Source organism: Triplophysa rosa, linkage group LG1 (genome assembly GCF_024868665.1).
Source record: "Triplophysa rosa linkage group LG1, Trosa_1v2, whole genome shotgun sequence".
Classification (NCBI taxonomy): Eukaryota; Metazoa; Chordata; class Actinopteri; order Cypriniformes; family Nemacheilidae; genus Triplophysa; species Triplophysa rosa.
Window position 1 is genome coordinate 37984973 of NC_079890.1, and position 21579 is coordinate 38006551.

Genomic DNA, 21579 nt, shown 5'->3' on the forward strand with positions numbered 1-21579 from the left:
TCTTGAGCCGCGTTAATGTTTAGAGGAGTGGAAGTGTCACCGCAGTAACAGACCGGTGTAAATTCACGAACGTGTCAAAAGTTAACAGCAACAAAATGATTATAAGTTTATGACGTGAAACTAGCATACTATAATTAAGCGTTTAGTCGATCGTGATGAATTCTTATAGAAACCGTTGTAAACACGACAGCGTACTTCTTAGGTCAGACGGCTTCGTCTTGTTTCCAGGCGGTCCGTTAAAGAACGCGACACGCACGTCTACCGGAAATCCTGTGAAATTTAACCAATCAGATGACGACTTCGAACGTTTCCAAAAAAGTGTGCCATATGCATCAGACGTTCAGCCAACGGATCGTGGGCGTGACGTCTGAGGCTGAGACTACCGCATTCCTGACACAGACTGCCTTCATGAGCAAGTCCAAAAGTCCACTTGTCTCCATTTCTAAAAGCTTTCCCGAGTAAAACGGTTCCGGCCTTGAGCCCATTGCACATAGAATCCGAAATTTTCTCACGTTAAAAAACAAATACGACCTCACGTTGTGTCAACCACAATTACACACTGCCTCCGATATTTTCGTCCGTCATAAAAAAATTCGGACCGGGTTCGATTTTCTGCGTTTTTCGCATCCGTAGCAAGGATTTTTAGAAAGGTGTTTTGACAATCCAGAGACACCGTACAAACGAGCGCCAAATACGGAAAAACACACGAAAATTTCGGACTATATGTGCAAAGACCTTTACTCGCATCCATGACGAGCGGGCTTCAAACCGGCGATCGGTCCAGGCATGGGAGACGAGGCGAGGCGTCTAGCATTTGTCTCAGGGTAACCAACCGTTTGTTTGCCATCGCATTCTGCTGATCGGGAAACCCCCTTTCGTCAGTGTCATGTATTTATCACTTTCAGTGGACAGGCCCTTCCCCCACATACAGTATGTACCACATATAGTATTTCCCATAAAAATATACTTTTATATATAATTATCCTAATATGTATTTTTGCAACTCCTGGTAAGTGTTCTGCTTTTTCTTCGTTTATCCATCAGCGAGCTTATTATCATGTGCCATGAACGCCTCTCTCTGAAGGGTCAGATAGAATCACAAATCTTCTTCTTGGTTGTTGCAAGACGGATGTTATGATACACTGCTTTGCGAAAAGGCGGAAGTTAAGTGACGTCATTGTGAAAAGGGCCTATTGGATCACTGTTGGTTGTCTCTCCCGAAACTCTGCAACACGCTAAAAAGCTAAGCTGCCATCAAAGCTGAATGAAGTGTAATGCAGGAAAGAGACCGGTAGCAGCATGGTGAGCTTAAATGTTTATTTAAAGGCGCAGTTCTTGAAAATCAGCGGCCACTAGCCTTGTATTATAGTTTTGCAACGAATCTCTGAGTCATTTGCCCACCCCTCCCTTTCGAAGTACGATGGTGGCCGCAACAGTAAAAAAAGATGTCGTCTACTGAGACCGCGGCTAGCAGTGATACAAGCAGGTAAGCAATATATTAACGTAATTAATCATTTAACATGTATTCTATTGCGAAATTTACTGTTACAATTCTACAATTAGATATATTTCTTGCTATCTAGTACACGCTGAGAGTAGTGAAGTAACTAAAGTTAGCTAATCGTAAATAGCAACTTCAAAGCGTTTGATCTGACAGCGACATAGGCAGTTAGGTGTAAGTTAGTAGACGTTTGTCTCCCCCTTTGTAAAGTCAGGAACAACCGGAGTACGTACCGCAGGGACGGAAAAACATTATTATTCGGAGGTTATATGGCCATTTGTATAAAATGCTAAAGTTACCGTTTCAACAAAACAGTTGTTTGGTAAACATTGAAAAAGTGGAAACATTGAAATGTTGAATTATCTTACCAGTCTAACAGAAAACAGGCAACTTCGGCGTCGCCTTGAAAACATTTGTCTTTCAACAGTGCCTTCCATCTGGTAATAGATACACCGATGTTTATCCTGGATTTCTGCCGCCGTTTGTCTCTAATTCGTCTGGCAGCATCACGTTTGCGCTTCTTTGACGACGGAGATTCACGCTCTGTCGGCGCTTGTGCACAATACGCATGGCCCTCCATTTTATCAAAACTTATAAGACAGAACAATCAATTGCTTCAGCTAGACGATGACGACTCCTCCTCCTCTCCGTACTACGACTTACTACTTTGTGCGTCTTCAACTCAGTGATGACGCAAGCTGCGTCTAAAAACACACACGAAGACCAACATATAGGAAACGCGCTGTGTAGAGCTGTTTGTCCGTTAGAGCTTACTGTACAAAACATGGCTGCGCAACATAACAAATTCCATGTAGATAGGCCCACTCCCTATGTAGATACAACTGGTTTATTCTAAGGTAATAAAAACATAACTTTTCATTACGTAAGGTTTTTATACACATCTAAAGACACAGTTTTGTATGTTATATTGCATTTCTGTTAATAGATCATACAAAACATCCCGCATTGTACCTTTAAGTTGTGATAAGAGCAAAGAGTTGACTAAAGTGCTCGCTGTCCATCAGTTGCAGGCAGCACAATTGGCTACAATGTGGTGAAGAGTTGTTGTTGAGATGGGGAGAGGAACTTAAAGTTTTTGATTAAAGATTACAAGTGCAGATGAATTTAAAAACAATAAGGCAACGGCTATTTGCACTAAGTGTAAATAGCAGCATTTCTTAGCGATATGCTATTTACACTAACCAAAAAAAGCTGTAGGGCCTATTTTCTTTGGATTAAGTAGATATAATAGTTAGATGCTTTTTACTTATAAATAGTGGCAGATAACGTTACTATTTGCACCTCAGTATTGTTGTACATTAAACATTATGCAATAATAACAGACAGTAAATCATTATATTTATAAAAAATATTATTGATAATGATGGCAACTTATTGAGATATTAAAGCCCTATACCTACCCCTAACCTTACCCTAAACCTAAAGTTTATGAATAAAGATGAATTTTAAGTCTTAAATCAATTTTATTGAAAACAAATGCCTTTATGATCTGTAAAGTAATAAAAAAAGCTTAAAGAAGGTTTTCAGCGGGATTGGAAGCCCGGTCTCCCATGCCACAGACTTTACACTTTATGCCACTCGAGTCGCTGTTTGAAATGGCGTCAATCTTACACTTTCTCTATTCCAATCACACATTGGTGGGCGGAGCTAGTGTAAATAGTCTCTGCCAACAAGGCGGGCTATTTGTACTCAGTGTAAATAGAAACTACGAAATAATAATGGATGGATAAATCATTTATAATAATCACTGCAACACTGTGTAAAACACTTGAATTTTCCTGTTTGATTTCATGGTGACTGTAAATGTAAATCATTCTTCTGAAGAGCGCGCATTAAGCAAAATTTAATTTTCATTTTGATTCTGGGTTTAAATTTTTCTAAATGAGCTTAACATATTTTTGGCTCTATATGAACACATAGTGACTTATATAATTTTTAAAATATTCTTTTTCGGCAGACTGTTCTTTTAAATGCAACCACGTAAGGATTTTGAAAAGAGCCACTGTCAAAACGTCGTGGAGTAGCATTGAACAGCCAGCGTTAACACACGAGCACACACACACACACTGAGTCAGACTGCACCAGTCTCTCCTCCGGCGGGTGAGAGGGGGATGTGGGAATGCCGAGGGGCGGAAGAGAGGTGTCTTTAATCTTTTATCTCCCCCTTTCTGTTTCTCTCGCATGGCTGCATCCATTTTCCCCTCTTAAGCAACAGTGAGCGGTACAGTATAGAAGCCACACCCTTGAATCCCCCTCCATCATACCCAGAGACCCCCAGAGCAAACCTGATTGGTCAGTAAGTCGTCTTTACAATGACAGACAGTGTGACATGATCTAAAGCTAAGCGGGTAACAACAGCTCGAGGACACGTTTGAGGGGGGATGGGTTTGTCCCGTTTGCCTCTTCCTGTTTACATCTGATTATTTTATCTAAGCTTATGTACCAGCACCCCCCCCCCCCTCTCTCTCTCTCTCTCTCTCATGAAAATGCTGCTCGGGTAGCGCTGGTCTATTTCGACCTGCCGTGGGAGGAGTTGAGCATTGCTGTCGCTTCTCTCCTCTATTTTTTCCTCCTGCGCTCATGTCGAGCTGTGACAGCCAGCGTTTCTCATCCATGCTTGGGCCTTGAAAGTCACCTAAGCCTCTGAGGAAGCATCGCCATGGCGCACGCCGCAGCCAGCATCAAAAAAGCCCGCGTGGAGATGGAGCAGGCTCCAGACCTGAAGGCGCTGGAGAAAGCCCGTGAGAAAAGGAGGCGCTCGCGGGAGAGAGCTGAGCGGAGGCGTAAGGTACCGCTGGGACGCCGGTCCCCAAACACCTCCTTCTGCATCCTCTCCCACATCTGTCATCATCCATCCATCTACATGCACGCGTTCGCTTCAGGACGCTCCTGTATGAGCAAGGAGGATTCATTAGCGCATCACTTTTTAAACCCGATGCACTCTTATTTATATATTTTATGATGTATGTACCACCTTTAATAAATATGTCGAGTTGATGCACCTGTGTGTATTTCACCTCTTTCGGTCCTCTAGTTTGTGCTCACGCTTTTGTGTTCACTGCAGTAGACAGACCTTTAAAAGACATTTTTAAGCGCTCAGGGTGTGATGTCGCATCACGGATGATTTCATTTTACCCTCATCGTTAATTGTGTATGATCATCTTAAATGTCATTGTGCTTTTCGTGTATGGCTCTGGTGAATTGCTTCTAGAATATTTACGACTGTAGAATCTTTGCACAGGGTCCGGTAATGATCCTTCCCCATCCCAGCGGATTGATGCGGCACATGTTAATAAATTCCATGTTTCGTGTCTGGATACGCCAGTCTTGGCATCCGGCTGGTTGTGTTGTTCTGTAAGAGATTTAAAAGCTGCGTGTAGCTAACAACTTACATAGTCAAACAGAGTCGCAGCCTGATGCGAAGCTTGTGTGCGTTTTATTATGAATCTGGTTTGCGTGTTTGTGCGTATTTCACACATTCTTTAAATTATTACTTGTCAGTGAGAACAAGGACATCTGTTTCCAAGGTGATTAAAAAAGCTTTAATGCTAATTTTAACTATAAAACCTTCATAGGTGCATGCAGAACCTCATAGCTTTATTTCACGTCAAGACCGGCTGTTCTCTGATGCGTTTCGTCGGCGTTGATCTTTCTGTACGCGTCATCAGTCTTGTTGAAACGCTTATGGCATTAGTAATTGGTTTGTAAACAGCATAAATGTCTCGAAAAGGCCAAGTCCTAAACCAGATTTAGTGGCAATGTTTGAATGACTTCCAAACACAACACATTATTTGTTGGCATGCGACAGTATAGCAAAAATATTGAAGCGCTTTACAAATGCAGCTCTTTGTCTTTATGTCTGTTTGAGAATACATTGAATTTTAGGGACAGAAAGCACTTGTACAGCAGCGTCATGGTGGTGTGGTGTGGATCAGCCTGAGATTCCTAGATTTAATTTGGTTGACTTCATTTTTCACTTGTATTCTATTTATTCTACAGACTTCAGTTCAGTCTGTGGGATGGTGGACTCGTGTTCATTACACTGTTGCATATTTTTACCAGAAAAATGGACACCAGAGTGTCTACCAACCTCCATCTGAAAGATTGATGAATAAAAAATTATACACGACAAAGTGATAGTTCTGTGATGTGAATAAAAACACTGTACTCATCCAAACCTTGACTGTCTGTATTGAATATGCATATATACAATAAAATATACAAACTCCCTGATGTTTTGCTTGTGAGTACACCCAATACTTGGTTATTTCCAAGGCAGCAATATGGTCAGAAAAGTACAACCCCAACCGTTGGGTTTTAACTTAACCTATGCTGGGTTGATTTAACCCATTGTTGGGTCAAATGAAAATGTTTCCTGGGTTAATTTAACCCAATGGCTGGGTTTGTGCCTCTTATAACCCATCATTTTTTACATAATTAATCTGTATGTTGTCAAATTGTAAAGACGACCTGTTGAGGGATGTCGACGATATAAACACTACAGATTTAAATTCCTTCTTTTCATTTTGTTTTTAGGAACCACAAGTGTTGGGTGGTTTTAACTCATGGTCGGGCCAAATGGACATTTTCTAGGTTAATTTAAACTATGAATTGGCATTTTTGATCAAACTGCATTTGAAGTACTGGACAGGTTTGAAAAAGAGTACTCGATTAATTAGTGGCGGGGGGTGTGTGTCCGTCATGGTGATAATGAAAATATTTTAATTACACGGATACAAAAATGTTTGTTATGTTTATAAAACCTCAAGGAATCAACTTCCATGGGAATGGGTTGAAAATGCTCGCCTAGAACCCATTATAAACAGAAATTCTGTCCCCACTGGATGTGGCACGATAAGACATGAAAAACACCCTGTTTGGTTTCTATTTGCTTTTGCCGCGTTGCATCGTGCTGCTCGCGTGCAGTGTAGACAGAGTGTAAGATGATAATGAATCAAACTTGTCGTAGATTGGTATGATTTGGATGCAGCTTGGCGCTGCACATCTTGCACTTGACTGTATTTTCATCACGTTTATCAAAGTGAAGCTTTCCTGTAGCTCAGTGGTTAGAGCGGCGCTAACAACGCCAAGGTCATGGGTTCGATCCCAGGGATTGCACATACTCAGAAACAAAATGTATAGTATAATGCAATGTAAATTGCTTTGAAAAAATAAGCGTCTGCCAATGCATCAATGTAAATGAAGCCCGACATCGCTGTGTGCTTAGTGCCATCTGTGCTCCGGTCTTGACTCTAGACTGCAAACTCTCAAGAAAGAAAATAATTTGATCAAAAAATGTATTTTTAGACCCAAACGATCACCGTTTTCATGATCGATCGTCACTGTTGCATCCGAGTACTCGAGTTTCGTGCCCGTCCCTAATTTAAACCGACTGTTTGTTTATTTACTGTATGTTTTACCCAACCAATAAAGCCAGCATTTTTATGTTCGTTTTGACTGTTGTCTGGATCTGCCTGTGTCATTGCTACAAATGTCATGTATGTGCTTGATAGTCATTAACTCAAGTCACATAGTTTTTATTTTTTAATGTAGTGGTGCTTTTACTATTAGCACTATAAATAGAACGAAGCGTGCTTTTCGCAATCCGCATTGTTCTAGAGAAGTATAAATTAAAAATTGTTTGCATTGTTGTACAATTTTGCATTGTTGCAAAGCAGCTTTACCGAAAACAAATATTTGTAAATGCCTTCAGGCGCGTTATACTTAAAATGCGTTCTATGTAGGCAGTTCTCCAGGGTTTGAAACTGATGGTGGGGAAAGGTTTTTCCGAATAAAGTATGTCAGGTTTTTTTAGTTTAACTAGAACCATCCCCAAATCCACCAAGAGTAATGCCAAGCGCCAGGCATGACCCCTGAAAACCTGACTGTTGTCTTTATAACATAATAAACCATGGTTTTATTATAGTAAAAGTGTAGGAACCGTTACATTTTGGCAATTTGGTGACCGTTTGTATGACCATAGCTTTACTACAAACATCATGGTAAAATTATGGTTACTGTGATGAGACCATAGTAAATGTAGCTACTATGGCTTTACTACAAATAAAACAAAAAAATACTGTGGTGGAAAAACCTTAGGGAGATATGTGATCATGAAAATGGTCAGGTGGGCTTTCTGCTCTCTAGACATGAAGGACATTCAGGGCTCTGGGTTTTTAAAATGTGTTGAAGTGCAGATGTCTGGGTTGCTATGGAATCCGTCTCAGACACTTAATTTGTTTTTTTATTTTTGAGACTGTAGATTAAATGTCTTTGACGTATTATAGAAAGAATCAAGGCTGTAGAATCAAAGTTTAAATGAATGATATTTTAGATGATTGCATTACATTTATTTAATGCATGTGTGAGTGTTCATTGTAAATCGTATGGAGTAATGTTGACTGTGATGTGGACTGCTTAGCAACCTCATAGCAACGTGCCATAAAAATACTCCAAGACACGCACGCATGTACAATAAATGTACAAATCTAGTGAAAAATGCTTCATGTTTCAGTCGTGAGCTATAAAGTGGTCATGCCACCCCGCCATATGGTTAACCCATCAGGACCGGCACAAGTCAATGTTAGCACTGATGTGACAGTCTGCGTCTGAACTGCCTCTCTTGTTAAGATTTAAACCAATTGATTCAGTTCTTCATGAAGTCTCTGAGCCGAAATACTTGACTAAATTGGAAATATATGTCACAGAACAGTTAGTGTATTGTGTCAAGCCCAGTGAAGGTCGGCTCAGAGGTGAAACCATGCAGGCCATTCGCATCACATTACAGATCCATACACAACCCCTGAGGAATGATAGCCCGAAAGGCAACAGATGAACCGGACGGCTGATCAATGAATAAATCAATACGTTCATCAATTCAAAATCAATACAATCAATTAAAAACAATTTAAATGCCCTTTGAATTCTTGTGGAAAGTTGGGTTCTAGTAAACATGATCAATGCAACAAGCATTTATGACCCAGCATGCAAAGCATTTCATTTTCTGTACATTTATTCTTATAGCAGCGAGGTTCTTTTAGTTTACTAAAATTAAAGGGCTGAACAAAAAATTTAAATGTTGCCTCAGAAATAAACTGAAATATGTTTGAGGCACTAAACTTATGATTACAAAAAATAAAATAAAACTACTATAAACATCAATTAATCTTATATTGCAACAAAATAAATAAACAAATACAAAAGCTTGTTAAAAAATTGCTAAAAATGTAACTAAAATTAACATAACTAAAAATCGTAAAAAACAAAAACGATAAATGAAAGAGAATTGCGCATTTTGTTTATTTTGTCATTTTGATTTCATTTCATTATTATAAATAAAACCCTGGATCACAAAACCTTAGGTCTTAGGTAGCACGGGAATATTTGTGGCAATAGCCAACAAAACATAGGTCAAAATGAAAGATTTTTCTTTTATGCCAAAAATCATTAGGATATTAAGTAAAGATCATGTTCCATGAAGATATTTAGCAAATTTCCAACCATAAATATATCAAAACTTTATTTTTGTGAGTAATATGCTATGCTAAGGACTTCATTTGGACAACTCCAAAGGCGATTTTCTCAATATTTTGATTTTTTGCACCCTCAGATTGCAGAGTTTTAAATATCCCGGTCAAATATTGTCCTATTCTAACAAACCACATATCAGCTTTCAGATGATGTACAATATATGACAAATTGACACATAAGACTGGTTTTGTTGTCCAGAGTCACACATGTGATCTGCCTAATGTTTGTTTTTTGTCTTTTGAAATGCTTCATAACGACAGCAGGTGACATCGAATGATCTCTACACACACCTGACATCGTGAACACTCATATCGAGTCGACACGTTTCTTTAATGCTCATTGGACAGAGAGACTTTTGTAAACCTGATCCTCTGTAACCACTGGAGCACCGAGCCCTCAGTAGGGCCCCACCTTTCCTCCCTCTTTTGGCGATGCCACCCTCAGTGTCCCCACCATTGACTTGCATAGCTGGGATAGTGAGTAAAAATAGCCGGGGCTCAAATTAGCAATGAGCACTCACTGGAGATCCACTGGGTATCTGTCTGAACGAGTGGTGGGGTAGTTTGGTGTTTTTCTATCGGGCCCAGGAATGGGGGGCGTGAGGAATAGTCTGTTTTGACTGTTTCGGGATGATTCTTGATGCACGTGTGTGTATTCGCCATGGGCAATGCAGCGATGCGTAAGGCACGCCGAGCAGAGAATCCTGCAGATGACGCTGCATTTCCAGACATCGAATCGGGCCAAAGTGAAAGCATGGAATCTGTGGTGAGATTATGGATTTTAGGAAACACGTACCTGTCTTCGTGCGGTTTAGGCGTTTCTTAATTTGGTTGTGTTTTTTGCTTTCAAAGTAAACCAAAGGTTTGTCGGATAGTCTGGAGCTCGAGCAGTGTTGCAGAATTGACCTCTTGATGCTCCTTACGCTTTTTCTTACAGGTTTTCTGGCATAATATAAGATTTAGTTTGTTATTATGTGTAGTTACTGTTAGGATTTTAGTAGATACATGGCTGTAGCTTGGAATTCTGGAGCGTAGTGGATAAAGAATGCTTCAAAAACGCTGTTTATTGAATAGGGGCAGAGCTTCAGACTGGTCCATCTGTGCTGGTGTAGATAGAAGTTAAGATGAAGAAAGGTGTTGTCTTGAGTCTAAAATCTCGAAAACCTGATTCAGAGAATGTGTGTTTAAAAAAAAACGTGTCTGAACAGCAACTTTGTGTGTGAAGTGATGCAGAGAAGATAGGTTTTCTGACATAACGCACCTCCTTGTGTGTGCCAATTTACAAAAAAGTTCATCAAACCGTTGACTAAATGAGCGAGATTTATTATCTCTGAAGGCCAGTGCTCATGATCTTATTATCACGATCATAACATCTGTAAGGTTTGTAATACTCTACCGTTGACACATAGAAGCTCATTCACACTTTGTTGTGTGAAATGATGATTAAATCATCAAGATGTTTTCTACTTATTCATATTAGATTGATTAGTAAGTTCATATTTTAAGACTTATAGGCTGTACCTTCATTGGCTATATGCGTCTTATAAAATTAAATTTGAGATGTTTTCTAATCATTTTGAATGTTGCATGTCTTTTAAAGTCGATGGCTTGTTGCTCGTGACCCTTTATACCCACATCTCAGTGACTCTATTCCAGATGACCTGACAATATCGACTCAATAAATAGTTTGAAAAATAGTTTCACAAGTGCACTTGTTTACTGTGTTTTTTTCTTCTTCTCTGTAGAGCACCTACATGTTGTGCGCTGTGTGGTTTAGTAATGTTTTGTAAAGCAATGCTTTGATGGTCTTATCTTATAATGGTGCATTTATGTTTGTGTCTGAATGAAGTAGTAAACAGTGTCGTGAAGGGCAGTAGACGTGCGGCACGGATCTCGCGGATTGGTGCTCTTTGTGGGCTTTAAAAATAAAAAGTCTGTTTCCATGGCAGCTATAATCCTGCCGTGACCTTTATATGAATATGAGGAGGATCAAAATTGTGATGTGAAGTTAAGAACATAAGCATACCCGAAAATTAACCATATTATTTTTGTGGTACAAGTGTAGTAACTATGTTTTTTGGTGCATTGATTAGGGCAAAACCATGGTTTTACTACAGTAACCATCGTTTACTATGGTTTTTACAAAAAACATAGTTTTCAAACCATGTTTTTTTGGTTTTGACTGTAGTAAAACCATGGTCAATTTTCGTAAGGGTATCTGTTCTTTTTTTATGTACATGTAATGTACATTTGGGTGGTTACCTGACGAATGTTTTTGACCTGATCATGATGTTTGGGTACGGTTGAAGTGCAGGAGAAATTTTTCTTCTTGCATCCTGATTTTGAAATCACTATTGAGATGAGAGACGGGATGCGTTTAGTCTGTGTGCTGCGCTGGGTTTTTTAAACCTGCGTGCGTGTGCGCACGACGTGAGTGGATGAAATATCAGCTATTGTTTGATGTGCTTTACCTGTGAAGTATTAATAGTAATAAATGGGGGTGGCCGGGGATTAAGAGAAAAAGAATCGGACAGACAAACAGACAGCCGGAGATTGAAAGATCATTCATGAAGCTCTTGTGTTAAGCATGTTGATTTAGTGTTAAGGTTGTGAAAGCCTGCGCAGAATCTGAGCTCACTGTCATTCGCAAACGTCGACACAAAAACCTTCACCCGCTTAAATTTGTGTTTTTATTAGGGGTGTAACGATACACTCCGCTCACGATTCGGTACATATCTCGATGCTGGGTTCACGATACGATACACATCTCGATATTTTGAACAAAATTCAAAAATGAAACTGAAATTCAAATAACATTTATTTTCAAAATATTAACAATTTCAGTAACTTATTTTGTTGCACATACAACTTAATAAAGAATTTTAACATTTTAAGGCTTAACTGAAATTAGAATTAAGATTGATTTATTGACAAATTTTGATTTAGTTTTAGTCATAGTCTTTTGACTAAAATGCAGTTTAGTTTTAGTCATCCCAATTTATCATAGTTTTAGTCTATTTTTAGTCGACGAAATCTACATTATATTAGTCCAGTGGTTCTCAAACTAGTACACAGGTTTGAAATGACAAAAGGGGCGAGTACAATGACAGACGTTTTATTTTTTTATATTTTAAAATATTTATTTAAAAAAAAAAGTTTATATTTTATTTTTAGGTGCGAGGTCATTTTCTAGTGTCCGGTTGTGAGTTGTTGACTCAGATTTCTGCTGCAGTATTCAGAACGTTGTCCATTCAACTTCTGTCTCGTAACTTCTGTGTCCTCGAGACTTCTGCAGAACATCAACTCATCCGGTGTCATCAAACCTTCGTGAGGAACTTTCACTGTTTAACAGAAATGTGATGTCAGTGCCAGTGCAACAAAATTCAAAGGAAAAGATACCTGCAATGTTTTAGCTTTTTATTCTCTGCAAATGAAAAAATGGGAAATGTAGTCGAGTCACAATATTCAGATTTGCATTGCATGACATTGTGCTGTCATTCAATGCTCTCAGCTTAGATACTACAAGGTTACAAAACTTTCGTTTAAACGACTGACAAATTAGTCGTAACGCACATCCCTACTACTGAACTACATTTGCGAGAATAACAGACGTCCCCGAGCGGGACCCAGTTCTCCAGGGTTCTGTCCTGAGATGCCTCCTCTGTAGGGAACCCCTGTAGAGACGTGGAGTCAGACAGCTGGACGCCTGTATACAAAACAGATTTCATCACGCTCGCAACAGGACATCTGAGGAAAACACTTATAACTGCCAACTTTCAGACTCTGCTTTGTGAGGGCAAATGCAGAGCTATGTGCCAAATGGAGTTTCTGTATTAACCACAAAGGTTTCATCCCAATTTACATACTTTTTCACGTTAAAAGTGTGTACTTCACTGATGAATGGTGATGTTCTGGTCAAATTTAACATTATTAAATCCGTTGTTTGGCAAATGGTTCCTTTAGTGAATAAATATGTAGCAACGTCCAAATACTGTTTTTCCTTCTAGAAATTTCAAATGTGGTAATAATTTGCATATGGCAACGTGCACAAGAGAGTACCGGAACCATTTTTTCCCTACTTCAAGCACAATATATATGTAATAAATTGCTACATTTTAGCGTAGTGTACTGTATTAAAGAGTAAATATTACAATGTCCTTGTGTAATGTTGCTGTGTGTGCATGTAAGCAGTCTGTCAAGTTGTAAAGCGGAACGTGAACGAATAACAAAGTTATTGGCTTGAGAATAAAGGAGTCGACTCTGAATCACGCCAACGAGTCATCTGTGGTTCTAATTTCAGTTCCGGTGTCATGAAAAATTCTGTACCCGTGTGAATTGTGTCCGCTTAGGACCCAATTTAGTAGGTAGTTGTAATGCCTGATCTCAAAGTTGTTATCTCGATATGTTGAAGTATGGCTAACTGAAGCTGTGTTAGCTTCTAGCGCGCTAAATACGCTGGGTAAAATAAAAGCATTAAAATTATTTTAGGCAACAGAATCACGTGGGGTCCTAAAGGGGACCGATTTGGAGAGGGGACTCGATTAGTCATGACACCGGGTCGGATTTGCGTCACTCTGTGTAATGCCCACCTATGTTCCATTTTCAACACTGCGATGATGTGTCCGACTGCTGACCAATCACAGCAGAGTAGGCTGACAGAAAGGAGGGGATTAGACAGATGAATCGCAGAACGAATCATTTAAGAGTCAGTCAAGAAGTAAGGTAATAATAACTGCCTATTATTAGAAAATGAAAGTGTTTTTACACCGTGTATGTACGTAAACTTGTTGTTGGACACTCCATAAACCAAAGTTGAACCTTAAAAATCACAAAATATTTACTCTTGCGATCGTTTTTACTTCCGTATTCTGACACATTTCCCATTGAAAAGGAATTTAAAAGGAGAAAATAAGTGGGCGCGGCTTAGGTTTTTCACTGCGAATTGATTGGATGTGTAAAAACAGCTGTTGCATTGATTTTGAAATGAAACTGGCCGCAGACTGACAGTTGAAGGGGAGGAGTTAACGGATGCTCCGCCCAAGCCGTCTAGTTTATGTCATTTGAGATGGATAGTCATTTTAGGGCGGAAGTGCATTTTCAGATTTTAACTGAAGATTGTGAGGGTACATGAATTTAAAAAAGAAATGACCCACATTGATAAGCTATTTACAATAAACGCTGCAATGTTTCAAGAAAAAATAAGAATTGTTAAAATTCTTAATTTCAGTGGGACTTTAATATACTAAAGTATGTGTCTATATTTTCTCAATTGGGTTTGCACAATTGCATTAGAAACGATATGAAATGACAAAGACAAAATATATATAAATAAATATACAATTGGCAAATAAACAATACACACAATATGCAATACATTTAAGTCAATGCACAGAATGAAAAAAACAATAAAATTGTGTTTTAATTTTGGTTGTTTGAATGTGGCAGTTGTGGTCTCATTTGTTGTAATCTTTGTTTCTTGTACAGTGCAGGTTTGCGCTTGAATTGAGTTGTTATTTTATCATCATCATCATCATCATGTTGTTTGTTTGGAGACTCTCTGCTGAGCTCTGAATGCTGCACTGCAGTTTCGTGCTGCCTGCAAAGCGTTTTTCTTCCTCTGACAAATCAACATTTTAACTCTGTCAGGATTTCTTGAGGCTTTTATTTGCTGTTTCAGTTGTGAACCGAATGATTTATGATTAATAATATAAAGGATGTAATTACTGCCACTAATGTCACCAAACAGAACTGTATTTCCCTGAACTCACCATTGGTTGATCATTGGATGTTTTTATGTCACACTGGTTGTGATAATCAAACAAGGACTGTTAAAGGGACAGTTCACTCAAAAATGACAATTCTGTCATCATTTACTCACCCTCAGGTTGTTTAAAACCTATAACAATTTCTTTGTTCTGTTAAACACAGGGAAAAATATTTGTAAGAATGTTAGCCATTTTCAGTTCTGTGACATCATCCACTACCATATTAGGAAAAAAAACATTGTATAATTTTTTGTTCTGTCGAACACAACGTGAGATATTTTGAAGAATTTAGGAACACAAACAGTTGTGGGACACCTTTGACTACTATTTAATTTCCCCCACTATGGCAGTCTATGATTTCACAGAATTGAAAATGGCTAACATTCGTCCAAATATCTTTCTCTGTGTTCATCAGAACAAAGTCATTTATACGGGTATGAAATGACATGAGGGGGGTGCAAATGATGACAAATTTTCATTTTTGGGTGAACTGTCCCTTTAAGAGTTTGAATTTTTGAATTGTGTCAGTATTCATTTAAGTTTGAGTTATATGAACCAGGTCACATGAGATAAAGTTAACCTGTGTTTTTCTCTTGTTTCTTTCAGTCGGACAGTAACACCAGCTTCCTTCGAGCCGCACGGGCTGGAAATATTGACAAGGTGCTGGAGTATCTGAAGGGCGGGGTCGACATCTGCACCTCAAATCAGGAGAGTCTCTTATTCTTACAGTAGTTTTATTGTTAACAATCCTTATGAAATGTCAACTTAAATAATCCTTGTGTGATGTGTGATATTTACCTCTGTCATACTATGTGAGATCAGATTTGGATATTTCTGATGTCCCGGTGTTTCGTCAGGTCTCTTGAGAGTTTGCTGTTATTTCAGGAGCTCTATTATCAAACGGAAAGCTCGTGTAAGCGGTCTCATGCTAGCAGCTCTGCTATGACAACAGCGTGTTCGTCGTCTGATAAACGACAAGCACATGCTCCAGCATTTCACACTTATCAAATATCACCCGACTCACTTCTACAGCGCTGTGCACATGGGTGGATTCATGACATTTACTATGAAGCAGCACGCATATTCACTTCCAATCCAAATTGTTTTACAGTATAAATTATAAAAAGTTCCAAAATATGATTATAGGTACAGACTGTACTTTGGTGTCTTTTTTAAAAGTTGAAAGAGTTGGTTTGCATAAGATGCTGTAGTTTATTTTCATCACTTATACAATACCAAACAGTATATTTTTGAAGAATGAAAATCAAATGATATAGTCAAGAGCGTTTAGAAACATTTTGTGTCAGTTTGACATTTTACACGGATGATAAGTATGCACTTTATTCATTTCAGTCTCTTGTATTATAACCGTGTTTGGAGTGAACTAGTTCCCAGCTAGCACAGGCACGTCTGTCAGACATCTGCTAAAGATCTGGAGATCTGGAAAACATCTGCCGTGTAAAAACATCTGCTAAACATCTTAGAAAGAGCTGTTGTACATCCAATCTAAAGCGTAAAAATCTTACAGACGTCTTCTAGATGTCTATATGACATCTTACAGCAGACGTCTCCGAGACGTATAGCAGACGAGCAAACAACATCTTGCAGATGTAAATGCAGACATCAAATAGAAGTCTGCCAGATGTTTGTGTGCTAAAAGGCTTGTGATGAACTATTATGAGTTAAAAACTGTATAAAAATAAAAAGATGTAAGGAACATTGTTAGATGTTCTGCAGACATCTCAGCTTTGTTGTCTTGAGCAACAAACTTTCTTTTTGAGAGAGAGAAGACTTTTCACAGCTTGCCCAAACCAATTGAAATCATTCAGGGAAATGACAATACATGTCAATAAATGAAATGAGGATGTGCCGTTTAGGATTGTGGAAATCAAAGCGTGAGATTTCTAGTTCCTCCATTGAAAGCGATACGGTCAGAGTTATGCCACATGACAGCACAGCTTTTAAAGTCGTGTTGTAAAGGAGCCAGCAGCCTCATGAAGGTATCTTCTTTTATTCACACCCCTCGCTCTTCAGAGCTCGCTGCTTTGATATTTAATGACCTTTAACATGAGTTTGCAGTTGTAATGAGTGGGTACTCTGGGATGGATGAGGAGGTACACACGAGATCTCGTTCTCGATGTTTGAAGTCTTTGTACCTTGGGTTCGGTGTAGATTGAGCGTCTAACTTCCGTCTCTAATCTTTGCAGAATGGCCTCAACGCTTTACACCTGGCAGCGAAGGAAGGACATCTGGACTTGGTCCAGGAGCTTTTGGACAGGGGATCTTCTGTGGATTCTGCAACCAAGGTGAAGTTTCTCAGGAGCGCTGCGGGTGCGAAGGGATGTCGTGACCATGCACGATTACACTTCCACTTCAGTTTAAGGTCACTTGAGGAAAATATTCCTCGATTTTACAAATCTCAAGAAGAATGGTTTAATGTCTGAAGTGGTTGTGAAATGAAATGTATTTGAAATACAATTGTGCGAACAGTTTATTTCTTAAAATATTTATTAAAAATCAGAATAGATGAGACTCATTCAATAGCGTTTAAAGAATGAAGCTGCTGGATAAAATGACAAGAAAACCTTTCTGCAAAAATTATCAAAAGTTTTAACATAGTTTTGGGGTGTTTTAGTGACAACATAACGGCCAAAGTTACATTTGTGTTATTCAAGAGTTTGGATGAGTTTACTATTATTCTTAAATGCAAAAAATGAATAAGTGACCTTAAACTTTAAAGGGTAGTTTTGTTGTTTTTTACTTGCGTTAAACTTGTTACTTTCCCTCCTCTCATAGCTGTTGAGCTGTGATGAGTTCACATTCATCTCTATTCAGTGAGAAACTAATGTAACCCTCTCTGTGTACTAGATGGAGAACTTGATACTCGTGTCACATGACTCTTCTAGTATGCACACTGGATAGAGAGCAGTGAGAAATAACTCTGACCTTCAGAGAATGTCTCTGGGTGCTTTGTAAACATACAATATGAAATATAATATAATACTTAATTATATAATATAGAGTATTCAACATTCTATCTTAAAGTGTTTGCATATTAACCAAGATCTCTTTAATGACGTTTGCTTTTCACAGGTTGTAAAAAGACAAAACGAAAAGCAAATGGAAAGTCAAAAGTTTCTCCTGAGAAATGCTTCTTATGTTTTTACCATTACTTATGTTTGTCTTAGAGATCTCGGAAATTTCTCTGATTGTATCAAATCTGACCTGTAACATTTCTCATATTTTTTGTAAACCAAATGATTTGACTTATAAAATTAACATTTTGTATTTTTACTGTATCGTTGCCGGGAGTTATACGATTCTATCTGACATCTTCAAAATCAAGTTATTCACATTGTCTTGGAGTACGTTTACACGATTAAAAAACCTAAACGTTTTTCCTTTGCGTTTTTGAAACGTTTCACGCACACACGACAGCGTTATCAAAGCGATCTGCATTTACACGAATTTGGGCAAACGAATAAAAGCGATGTTTTCTGCATGACAGGCCGGTGGATGGCGCTGTTGCGCTGTAAAGAAACCCTACGTGCTTGCGCACATCCGCACACCCTGTTTTAAGCTAAAAGCGCTTTTAATACACTTTGTCAGCGTGTATGTGTGTTTATAGTTTGTATTTATAAATACTTTGTGTCCGCTGGTTATAGTGCTGCAGTAAATCTACTTTTTTCTGGAGAAATGATAATAAGTATGTCACGCGGCACAAACATGCAGCATGGAGGCTGCCAGTATTGTTTGGGGAATACTCGCGCATGCGTACAGACTGAACGCGTAATACGCAATAACGCATGCATATGACATCATCGTTTTTGGAAAACGAAAGTGTAACACAGTTCAATGTAGGGAAGGAAGGAGGCGGGAACCGGCGAACATTCATAAAACTTTAATTCAAAAATAAACAAACAATAATACAGAAGTAAAAAGGCCGGCAGCCCCTCACGGACGACTGCCGGCCACATGAACATAAACAAAACTTAACACTTCCGGCGCGTCCTCTCTCCTCGGCAGTCCCGTCGCTCGTCCTCTTTATGCTCCTAGCTCCCCGTAGGCATGCGGGACCGGTGCGCGTACAGCTGATATCATATCACTCACGCCACCGCCCCGCCTTCCTGCCCCACGGCTCTCGTCCCGCCTTCCTCGCTACATACCCATCGCCCTCACAGGCCGGGGGGTACCACGCGCCTGTGCTTACTCCCCCCGGGGGGCCCCCCTTGAGAGCCCCAGCGCCTGGGGGTACGCAGACGAGACAAGAGAACGGAGCCGGGAGCACCCCGAGCGACAGGGACGGAGAGGGGAGAGAGGAGAAAAAAAAAAATAGTCCGGTTCCCCGACACGCGTCGCTCGGTGCCTCAGCCAGCGAGAGCTCTTCCTCGCGGTGCTATGCTGTGGTGCTGGACGTTCGGTGGACGGCCCGATCCTCCTCCGCCTCCTGGCGGCCGGCGATGGCTTCTGGCTGAGGGCAGCCGGCACTCCCGAGCTCCCTCCATGGCCGCCATCCCACCTCGTCCCAGGAGCACGGCCGCGGGCTCTCCGTCCCCACGAATCCATCGTTCCAGCACCACGATCTCGGCAGCCGCTGGCGGACGCCCTCGTACGTGCTGCCCGAACTCCTCAGCACCGCGAGGCCGCTCGGCGGCGAGTGTAACACAGTTCAATGTAGGGAAGGAAGGAGGCGGGAACCGGCGAACATTCATAAAACTTTAATTCAAAAATAAACAAACAATAATACAGAAGTAAAAAGGCCGGCAGCCCCTCACGGACGACTGCCGGCCACACGAACATAAACAAAACTTAACACTTCCGGGCGCGGTCCTCTCTCCTCGGCAGTCCCGTCGCTCGTCCTCTTATGCTCCCTAGCTCCCCGTGAGGCATGCGGGACCGGTGCGCGTACAGCTGATACTCATTATCACTCACGCCACCAGCCCCGCCTTCCTGCCCCACGGCTCTCGTCCCGCCTTCCTCGCTACAGAAAGTTTTCAGAGTTTACACGGAAACGATAATGCCGCCGTTTTCATAAACTCGCACTTTTGAGACCCGTTTTCAAAAGTTTAGGTTTTCAGTCCTCAAAAACGCCGCTGTCGTGTAAACGAACAGCGAAAACGCATAAAAAGTTTTGCGTTTTTTGTTGAAAACGGTCTCGTGTAAACGGCCTCTTAGGCCACGTTTACACGATGAAAAACGGAAAAGTTTTTCCTTCACGTTTTTGAAAAGTTTCACGTACACATGACAGCGTTATTAAAACTGTCTGCATTTACACAGATCCAGGAAAACGGATTAAAACGCTGTAGTATGCACGCCAGGCCAGTGGATGGCGATGTTGTTGTGTAAAGAAGCAGGATGTGCCTTGACACACGCACAGTTATAAGGCAAAAGTGCTTTTTAATACTGTTGGTCGACGTATATGTGTGTTTAAAGTCTGGCGAATGTAATAATGTGTCTCCGCTGGTCTTATTGGTGCAGCAAATCCACATTTTGCTGGGGAAACGTTAATACATAGTCGAGCAGCGTGAGCTCACAGTACGGGAAGCCGCCATATTGTTTTAGCTATACTCGCGCGACTGAGCGCGTAATACGCATGCGCGTGACGTCATCGTTTTCAGAAAGTTCCATCTTGCAGTTTACATGGAAACGAAAATGGCGGCGTTTTCAAAAAGTTGCACTTTGAGAGCAGTTTTCAAAAGTTTGCGTTTTCAGTCCCCTAAAACGCCGTTTCCGTGTAAACGGACAGCTAAAACGCATATTTTTTTGCGTTTTCAGTTGAAAACGGTCTCGTGTAAACGGCCCCTTAGTTTGTGGCAATTTAGTGACATTGTGTTTTTTCTTAGCATTTTGTACATTTTTTACTTTTTCAGAAAACAAAAAGGTTTTAATTACAATGTTAAATGGAATGCAAAAAGTTGAAGCTCAATATCTCAAATTTGCTCAGAATGCAGAAACGTTTAATTCCAAGGAGACGGTCTTTTTCCTTACTTTTAGAAATATGTTTGAGACAAGCTATTACAGACTCCATCAGATCTCCTGAAATATAAATGGCATCATAATAATCCTCACAGTGTAATCCGTCATTTTGACATCCAAGTATTTCAGCATGAAGGATTGTGTTTGTTTGGCTGACAGAAAGGCAACACAGCACTTCATATTGCTTCACTAGCGGGACAAGTAGAAGTGGTGAAGATCCTGGTCAAGAGAGGAGCGGACATTAATGCACAGTCTCAGGTACAAGTCAAACATTTATGCTTACAAAACACATCAAAACCAAAATCAACTGAATTGTTCAAATCTGCCGTGTAGAATGGATTCACACCGCTGTACATGGCTTCTCAAGAGAACCATATAGACGTGGTGAGATATCTTTTAGAGAACGGAGGAAACCAGAGCACTGCTACAGAGGTAAAGTCAAAGAAACATCTATTATTTTCAACAGTCCAACACATGAGGAGTAACATCGTTCCACATTCCTCTTTCTTCCTGCAGGATGGCTTCACACCTTTGGCAATCGCTCTTCAGCAAGGCCATAATCAGGTGGTCTCCGTGCTTCTGGAGAACGACACCAAGGGTAAAGTACGTCTGCCCGCTCTGCACATCGCCGCCCGCAAGGACGACACCAAGTCTGCCGCCCTGCTGCTGCAGAACGACCACAATGCAGATGTGCAGTCGAAGGTAAATGAGCGAAACGCAACGCTGACTGTCGAGATGCTCGAACGATGAAAGTATGTTGAGAAGTAATCAAATAAATAAAGTGACA

General features: G+C 40.1%; 1 protein-coding gene across 8 annotated transcripts in view; it reads left to right on the forward strand.

Annotated features, from left to right (window-relative positions):
- The first annotated feature begins 3989 nt into the window (after positions 1 to 3989).
- ank2b (ankyrin 2b, neuronal) overlaps positions 3990 to 21579 on the forward strand; it is a 70300-nt gene continuing 52710 nt past the window's right edge. For 4 of the 8 annotated variants that reach the window (XM_057329864.1, XM_057329858.1, XM_057329873.1 and 1 more), the window contains exons 1-6: positions 3990 to 4310; positions 15423 to 15521; positions 17021 to 17122; positions 20952 to 21050; positions 21126 to 21224; positions 21309 to 21494. In XM_057329864.1, coding sequence (XP_057185847.1) covers positions 4182 to 4310; positions 15423 to 15521; positions 17021 to 17122; positions 20952 to 21050; positions 21126 to 21224; positions 21309 to 21494 — 714 coding nt within the window. In that variant the 5' untranslated portion in view covers positions 3990 to 4181. The remainder of the gene's footprint in view (positions 4311 to 15422; positions 15522 to 17020; positions 17123 to 20951; positions 21051 to 21125; positions 21225 to 21308; positions 21495 to 21579) is intronic. The other 4 variants (XM_057329814.1, XM_057329823.1, XM_057329831.1 and 1 more) reach the window with 2 other exon arrangements.